Below are 9,250 nucleotides of genomic sequence, written 5' to 3'. Positions count from 1 at the left end.
TATTCTGATATTCCCAAGTTCCATTTTTAGTGTTTCCTGTTTTATTTTGTAGTTCTTAGTGTTTCATGCCTAGTTTTGCTTCCTGTCTTTGTATTTTTTCCCGCTGTGATTGTGTTCACCTGTGTCATCAGTCTCACCTGTGTTTGATTACCAACAGGGAGGCTGTTTTCTAAACCTACTAAACTAGTTCATCCTGATATCATCCAATATGCAATATGAGAACAAATGTGAGATCCTTCGTTTTTCAAAGATACAAGGATGTCGTACTGATTCCGAAAAAATCTACAGTCTGCATCAGACCAGTCGCCCTCACGTACTGTTACTCACAATGCAAAGCGCCAGGTCAGAGGTCGAAATGACGGACAGCAGCGTACAGAGGAAATAATCACAATCAGACCAGAACACACAAAGAGACCACCAGTTATCTTTGTTCAGTCTCTAAATCATGAAATCGATCTCTCGTCAGCTTTTTTCAGACTGTAGGTGGACGCTACACTGTAGCGGCGTTTAACGTCAGCTGGGCTTTTGTTCACTTCCTCATTCCAAGACTGGAAACCAGCTAAGCCCACCCTGGTGTACTGCAGAGTAACCAAGGAGAAGACCAAGAGTTTAATAAATCTTCAAATGATAAGTTTAAAGACGTTGTTGGTTTGTTGCTGGTCTGACAGATGTGTAGATTGTAGCTGCTGTGGTGGTCTGACAGATGTGTAGATTGTAGCTGCTGTGGTGGTCTGACAGATGTGTAGATTGTACAGGATTGACTGGGCCTCCTTCAAAGACTTTACTTTGTACACATGTGTTTCACCTGCAATTTCACCACACAATTCATACTCTGCATGCTGCTGTGATCCTTTATTCGGAGTGACCAGTACCAAGTGACCATGTAGAAAGTTAAAACCAGTTTGATTAAATAAGAACTGAAGTGAAGCGCTAAATTAAAAGTCAGACTCCCAGAACGCCTCTCATCCAATCAAACTGCTCTGCTGGAGCTAGCTGTTGTGCAAGACAAATGTGCCTTGTAGCTCCTTAAGCTGCACGAGGACGTCCTTTCTTTGTGTCGTCTAATAACTCTGTAATGGACCTTTTATCACGCTGCCTCTCTTAATCATCTGTGAAGGGGCTGCTGGACTCTCGTGCTACACGAGGCCCACAGAGAAAACTCCTGATGAGTAAAGCCTATTATCCATGGATGAAAGGTTTGGGCTGTATTTGGCTCACCTATGGATGATCCATGTCAGACTGTCCATTAATAACCTGCTGAGAAACTACACTATACACAGCTCTTATCAGTGCAAAGTTAGCTCTGTTAGCATGTAGCATTTCTTTACAGTTACACACTAATGCATCGAGCAGTGAAGCCAGACTGACACTTTAATACAGGAGGTCACATTTACCGTAAACAACAGCAGCCAGTGTGGATATTCTCCCAATTTATCCCAGGGATTAAAAGTAGCATGACACACACACACACGCACGCACGCACGCACGCACGCACGCACGCACGCACGCACGCACGCACGCATGCACACACACACACACACTCAGCTCCAAACTACAGGCACGGGATGGCGATTTGCAGATTTTTACAAATCCTGCAGACACATCTCATGTCAGATAAAAAAAAAAAAATAACCAGGATGAAGCCGTCACCTCTTTCACAGCAGACAGACCGTTTTTTCTGTCTCGAGCACTTTACCGCTGTGCTTCTTTTTTTATAGAAGCGTTTCAAGTGTAACCACGTTCACTTCTTCAAAGTGGATTTGACCCCCCAGCCTCATTAGCATTCCCGTAGCTGTGGCTACAAAAACACACTGGAAATATATTTCCAGTAGAATCATTCAAAGTTTATCTTTCTGCAAGAGCTCCAAGAATTTAACAAAAGTGAAAAACTACATATTTCATCCACAGTCCACAGGAATCTCGTTTTACTGACTTATTTTCCCGTTCCTTTGAGGCTTCATCCATCACTCGCTGACCTCTGGCTAACATCACTTTGGAAGCAGAACGAGTGTCACTCTTATTCAAAAGCACGCTTGTGAAATAATGCACATCCATCGCCTGTCACTGCTGGGTTTATTCCAGCTGTCAGTGAAGAAATGAAATGTCTAAAATAAACCTCGCCCTCCGTGATCTTTGATCTCCGGGGTCAGCCTGCGGTGACCCACGCTGAACCATCAGTCAAAATCAAACTCAGGAATAAAGAGTTGCTTCAGTCTGCAGTATCTGAAAACAATTAGGAGCCGAGCATGATGAGTTCACTACTGTGTCTGGCAGCCAGTCAGAGAATACATAAGGTCTGGAAATCTCGATTTGTCCTCATGCCCATGTTGTAATCCTGATGTAAGCCATCATGTCGCTTCATGTACTGCTGCCTGGATAAATGCAGCAGGTCTGTCCTTACATACGGGTTATTTCTGCTTTATATAACTTTGGTCAGGATGGCGATTAATTTCCTGAATTTTTCCAACATTTGCAGAAACACTTTTTAGCGTCTGAGAGGTGTGGTTGTGTAACTTGTTCAGAGGAGCGCGCTCACTTACGCAGAGGTCAGATGTTGAAGGAATCACACACAAACATCCAATTACATTTAAGTAATCTGTTAAGGGAAACCAATCAATTCACTTTAAGAGGCCGACTCGCAAACAAATACAGAGCTGAGCAGCCAAACAGCATCAGACCACGACCTCAAAACAAACAACTGTCGTATGGGAAGAGTGGAGGACTCTGAAATTTAAAAGAAATATTACAATGTCAATGCAACATCTTTTCATTTTTCCTCGAGTAGAACAAGAACCTGTGTTTAATTCCTGCAAAAGAAAGTCAAATTTTTCCACAGTGATCAGCAACTTTGCAAACATTTCTATTATTAATTTTGCTTTTTGCTTTACGATGTTAACTGCTGGTTAAAACCACAGGAAGGATGGACAGCTGTGACTGAAGACGTGTTAGTAGACTGCTCTAGAAACCTCGTTCCCTGTGTCCTACCTGTAGCGACATCGTTCAGCCTCTCACTCAGGTAATAGTCGTTGGGGTTGAGGTTGGGCAGCTGCTCCATGTACTGTTTAGGAATGAGGTAAAGGACCTCGGCCACATGCCCGTCCTCGATGATGGACATCCGCTTCACTGAGCTCTTTCTCTTCACCCGGACACGGTCCACGCTGTGGCTGCGGCTGGAGCTGCACAGCTTCCCCAGGCTGTTGAGGTTGGGCAGGTTGGGCATGGTGCCCTGCTCCCCGTTCAACCGTCCCACAGAGGAGTGAGAAGCACTGCACGGAGACGTTTGCAAGGGTCGGACTCAGACCCCCTCTAAGAACCCGTCACCTTTGGACATGGAGACCACTGAGTGTTCACAGAGACACAAAAAGAAAAGAAAAGAAAGAAGAACTCAAATCATGGCAAGATCCAGAGAGGCCTCCAGTGGAAACTCCTCCCGTCAGGTCCCCTTCACCTGTCACTTCAGATCTGCCCTGGCTGTAGGTAGCGGAGCGCTGAAATCCAGCTTGAGGTGGCGGTGCCAAACAGCAGGCAGCAGGTATGACGAAGCACTCTGCTGCAGGTAGAGCTGAGTAAGAAGCGGGGAAAGGAGCTTACACTACGAGCGTCTTCAGTCCAACCAGCCTGGTGCCTTAAGCAGCTTAGAGCTGACGTGGAGCCCAAGATTATCTTCTGGGTGGGGTTAGGTAGCTCCACGTTAGGGTACGATGGGAGTCTCTTCACCCGATGGGACTCAGAGGCAACTCAATCAATACTTTATTCTCATAAAACCAAAGACAAAGTGAGATGCTCTCAGTGCTTTCAAAAAGCTATCAGCTTGTATTCAGTGTGCCAAACCTTTCATCAAAGTAAGAAAACAAACAACAACATCCTCTCTGAGACGCTTTAGGTTTCATCATGTTCATGATTATGTGTTTGTGAGAACGCACTTTGCTTTAAAGTGGCTTCATGCACAGTGAGAACAAACAGATGCATATCAGTATGCAGCATCACAGTCATCCAAGTAACACTTTCAGGGGAGATTGCTTTGGGTGGCTGCCAGTCCTCTACAAGGTCACCAAGCAGCAAGGTCACCGCAGCCGCCAACTGTGCACAAACACACATGAATCATCAGCAGGATCCTTCGCAGTGAGAGAGGCTGCAACTTCATCAGTACAACCAGCCGGGGCCCTCCAACATAAAATCATCGGGTTTAGGATTTGAGAAGATGTACTTTGTAAGAAGGCATGTTCTGACTTTTTAATCTTCAAATCAGCTAATGGGACCGATATCTCTCTGGGCAGAGGCTTTCTGAATGTTTTCTTGTTTTGTTTTTTTTTTAAAGCCAAATCCATGTCACCAACTTCCTGCTCTCCCGTTATTAAGAGCATGTTTTCTGGGGTCAAAGATGAACTCATTCTTTTTGGAAATAAGCATGATTAAAAATAAACAAGCAAAATAAGCCCACAGAGCTCTGGTGTGTTATCATGATGTGAAACCATAAAATGCTGCAAAGTCTGAGATGTCTCTGACAAAGATACAGAGAATAATCAGGAAACAAACAGTTAATGACATGTAATATCCATCAAACAGAGAAGGGAATCACAGTTTTGTACTCTCACTCACTAAATGAAATAGGTCACTGAGGTACGCAGGCTTGATGAAGAGCACAGATGAGATGACAAAGCATAAAACCTCCTTTGAGTCGGGAGATGTCGGGCTCGGCCGGCACTTTAAATTTAATGATCTTCCTCTTTGTCCGAGAGGACACAGAGACATGATTGGCTGGAGCTGCTGGCTGTGATATCCACTATTTACGTACATCGATTCAGGATCTCATTAGACCTAATCCTGGCTCCGCTTACAAACACAGCTCCGGAGACGCAGGAGTTTTACATCAGAGGACGGATGAAGTGCCATAACGAGGTTAAAACATTAAAACACACACTGTCACACCCACACATGCACACACATGGACCTGAGACTAACTAAGGACATGCTATTCTGCTGCAGTGAGGCGCTGCCCTCCAGTTGTCATCCTCTCTGTGGTCGCTGTGACACACACCCACAAGCCGACACAGTCATGCTCAGAAAACAGGAGATCTGTCCCTGCGCACTTAGAATCAGCATCGAAACACGACCACATTTCCCCAGCCTGCATCGTCTCTGCGTACTGCTGCACAGCAGAAGAAACACACCCCCCTCCTCTCCGTCTCCCCTCCTCTTGTCTTACCATCCAGTCCGAAGCAGGAGGTGATTTTTTGGGCGTAGTTGCACAGCCCATCGTAGCCGGGCTCCCTCCACGTTGTGCTCCTCTCCTCCATCTCTACACACTCCCACACACACCGTCCCGTCCGGCAGAGCTCTTACTCCTTTCCCTGCTCATCTATTATTCAGGCTTTGGCCAGGACACATGCATGCGCGCGCACACCCGCCCTCATATTCACTCATACACACAAAACACACACACACACGCACACAGTGACAAGGAAAAGTGCTGATGCAGAGGGTCGAGCTGCTGGAGCATGAGCAGCCCTCTCCAGTGGTCGAATAGAGAGGAGGCAGCAGATCAGACTGCTGCAGAATGAGCCTCCTTTCACCCACCATTGATCATTTAGATCACAGGTTCCCATGTTCAGGAGGTGCTCAAGAAAAGGGCAGGGCTGAGTTCACAGCAGGACTGACTGGGGATGGACCAGAAATTCTACAAAGTTAAGACATTTCTAGCCTGTTTCAGATGAAGCTAGAAGAAGGTTACACTCAAAGTCACACAAAACAAAAATCAGACGTAACACAATAATGTTTTTCTGCATGTTAATAATGATGTCAGGCCTGAACATCAACATTTTTTAACGTTTAACTCTGGTTCATGTTGCTGAGATTGAGTCCAAAATGTCATTAGAGAAGAGAAGAAAAACCTTAAACACACAAACTCGTCACAGCTTTCCTGCAACGCCTTCAAAAAGATCCACAAAACTTGATATTTGAAATCACATGCAAAAATATGCAGGAGTCCAGCAGGAGCAGCTGAAGACTGGATGAACAACACAGGCCCACACGAGAGCTCTGCAGCTCAACATGTTGATCTAAGATTCTGCAGTGTAGCACGAATAACAGGATTAAATGGACCAAGATGAACAATAAATTCAGCCACATATGAACAGTCAGCATAAACAGAAGGAAAGCCGAACAGCAAACTATGACAATAAATACAGAGATCAGGCTAAATGGGCTCACGGTGGGAGGTTTAATGTTATTTCCCAAAGAGGGAGAACGAAGATGGAGGAATTTGATAAAAAGGCCACTGAGGGGACCTTGAACACAGCACAACTCCCCCCTGTCACTCTGCAGTTCTTCTAATGACCACTAGAGTCTGTCTCCTGCAGTGAGTCAGTCCCCATAGAGCTCCATGTTAAAATGTCCAACTTTACAGCTGTAGTTCCTCCAGTGTCCACGAGAGTCTGTCTCCTGCTCCTAGCTGCTACCATTTCCATCACTCTCTTACCGTCTCGTTTGTGTACCTCAATGAATTAGCCAGCAGCAGAAGTAGGCAGTTAAACTTGATAAGTTGCCCGCTCGACGACCAAAAGGTCTCAAAAAGGAAACCGATGGGTGACATAACGGTGGCTCTGTCCATTCTTTATTGAGTCTATGATTTTTCTAATCAAAGCTTCACATGTAGGGATGAATGTGAGAACAATACAATAATACACAGCATGAGCCTTGTCAACATCCTGAGATAACGGTGGCATAAAGATTTCATCAAGAAAAACATGTCACAGAGATTCTGACTGAAGAAAACAGGAAGTCTAACGACCACAGGAGGGTAGAGAGATCGATACATCCTCAGGGTTTATTGTAAGGTGAGCTGACTGATGGAAGGACGTCAGTGCCGAGGTAAGAGCTGATGGCCTTGTGCAGATATCTGTGGTGAGAGGCCGGCAACTGCTAGACTGAGAGGACAGTAATGGCTGATAACCACTGGAGGATCAAGGGAGGGGCAGGTGATCATGAGCTCTGAGTAAGTTCATTTAAGTTTACTTCACATATGAAAAGAAAAAGCAGCAAATCCTCACAGCTGATAATAAAAAATGTTCATTATTTACTACAGGATCAAAGATGTGTAGTGAGTGAAATGCTAAAGGTATCTTACAATATGATCAGACGTTAAAGAAACATGTTATGTTGAAGTGCTGGCTTCTCTGACAACAATGCAGCAGCCAGTATGTCCTCCTTCTAACTTTAGATTCTGCTCCTGAATGCTCTGGATTTGTTTGGACCAGAGAAGGTAGGCGGTTCTAAGACACCCCACACGGCCGTTTTGGACGCCCCTCGGTTTGCCTGATATGAGAGCAGTTATCAGGTCAACAGGTGTTGCAGCGATGGAAGCGGGCAAGAGAAGTGGTTCAGATAGAAGTGATTGTACCCGACCTAAAAAGCCTCTGCATGTTTCTAATAAGCTCCACGAGCAGAAACGTGCTCAAACTAGGATCAATATTGGAGATGCTTTTGAAAAATGGAGAGAGGTTAGAACACAGAAAGGTTTACAGACCGATGCAGAGCTGGATAAACACTGAAGCTTCAGTGTCCACCACATGGTGAACTGCATGAGCATCGACTCTAGAGAGGAGGGGGGAGACAGCTCTCTACAATGTTTAGAATTTGGACTGCAGTACCAATTTTAAACACTAGGGGTCAGAGTAACATACTGCTCCTTTAAAATTGTGGCCTTTAATTTTGTTTATCAACTTATCAATTAGTGGACACTTTTAATGTGGCAAAAATAATTCAAAATAAATTCTAACCATTCAAAATCATTTGTGACATGAGTGCAGATTCTCAAAAAATTCCCACAACACTCTGAAAATAAAAACAAATACTGCATGTCCACTTTGAATATATAAAAGGTTATGCATATCATGCTCTGCACAGCCATTAAAAGTGCAGTGAAGTAACTAAGCCCATGAAAGTGTGTTTCATTCGATGTAATTGATCTATTAAAAGCTGTGTTTGTGTGTCTGATTTATACCTGATAATAATTAAGCTAGGATGATAAATTATTTACCTGTATTCATGCAACCGACACACAGATAATTGGCACGTCTCCATCCTCGTGGAGGGTTTAGTTACTTCTCATGAATAATGATTGACTGTTTGCAGGGGGCTTTAAACGCGCTAATCAGGTCTGTGGACCACAGGGGGGCCATCAGGCGGTGGACTCGGAACTGCATCGATCTCCAGCAGCAGCAGCATGGAGCTCAGCTGCAGCAGGACGCTTCAATGATGTTGAGTTCAAAGCCATCTTACTGCAGAGGGGAGTGACACACACAGCCTGAACGTCTTTATAAAGCATGATGATGATGGTGATGTTGTATCTGATAGAAGGATCATACCCTTCATTACAAACACAAGCACAGATTTATTTTAACAGGTGGAGCTGTCACCCAACCAGACTTTTAAACTTTGACACGATATATGAAAATCAAACAACATTGGTTCCTGCTTTGATACCAAGACAGCAAACACAGAAGTCCAAGGCACTTTATTTTGGGTCAATTCTTGTTCTTAAAAATCAAACATTGCAAGCAAAGTCCTGCACACTGTCTATGTTACAAAACTATGTTACAGGCAACGATTCAACATGGCCTGTAATGTTTGATGGATTCATTTTTATTACACATTTTAAAACATGTGGTATGAAAAAGTATTGAACATTTTACAACCATAGAAACAGCTGGAGTATAGGGCTGCTAAATTATAGCAAAAAGTCATAATCACAAATGTTTTAACTGATATTGAGATCACGATTAATAAAGACTATGACTCGTGGATATTACAACATCTGCATCACATATACAACATCTGCATGACATGCACAACATCTGCATCACCTTAACAACATCTGCATCACCTTAACAACATCTGCATCACATTCACAACATCTGTATGACATACACAACATCTGCATCACATTCACAACATCTGTATGACATTCACAACATCTGCATCACCTTAACAACATCTGCATCACCTTAACAACATCTGCATCACATTCACAACATCTGCATCACATTCACAACATCTGCATCACATTCACAACATCTGTATGACATTCACAACATCTGCATCACCTTAACAACATCTGCATCACCTTAACAACATCTGCATCACATTCACAACATCTGTATGACATGCACAACATCTGCATCACATTCACAACATCTGCATCACATTCACAACATCTGCATCACATTCACAACATCTGCATCACCTTAAC

General features: G+C 43.9%; 1 protein-coding gene across 12 annotated transcripts in view; it reads right to left on the bottom strand.

Annotated features, from left to right (window-relative positions):
- Positions 1-9,250, bottom strand: part of ablim1a (actin binding LIM protein 1a) — a 56,219-nt gene that overhangs the window by 44,789 nt on the left and 2,180 nt on the right. For 5 of the 12 annotated variants that reach the window (XR_010667017.1, XR_010667015.1, XR_010667018.1 and 2 more), the window contains exon 1: positions 2,986-3,538. The exons of 1 other annotated variant lie outside the window; for it this stretch is intronic. Coding sequence is in view for 1 of the 11 variants with exons in the window: in XM_065959404.1 (XP_065815476.1) it covers positions 2,986-3,220 (235 nt within the window). In the remaining 10 variants the exon portion in view is untranslated. Of the gene's footprint in view, positions 1-2,985; positions 3,540-5,206; positions 5,394-9,250 lie in introns of those variants that run through there. 6 more of the 12 variants (XR_010667020.1, XR_010667022.1, XR_010667026.1 and 3 more) reach the window with 4 other exon arrangements.

This window comes from Labrus bergylta, chromosome 10, assembly GCF_963930695.1.
Source record: "Labrus bergylta chromosome 10, fLabBer1.1, whole genome shotgun sequence".
In the NCBI taxonomy this organism is placed as follows: Eukaryota; Metazoa; Chordata; class Actinopteri; order Labriformes; family Labridae; genus Labrus; species Labrus bergylta.
Note: the sequence above shows the minus strand (reverse complement) of the source record. Positions and strands in the feature narration are given on the sequence as shown.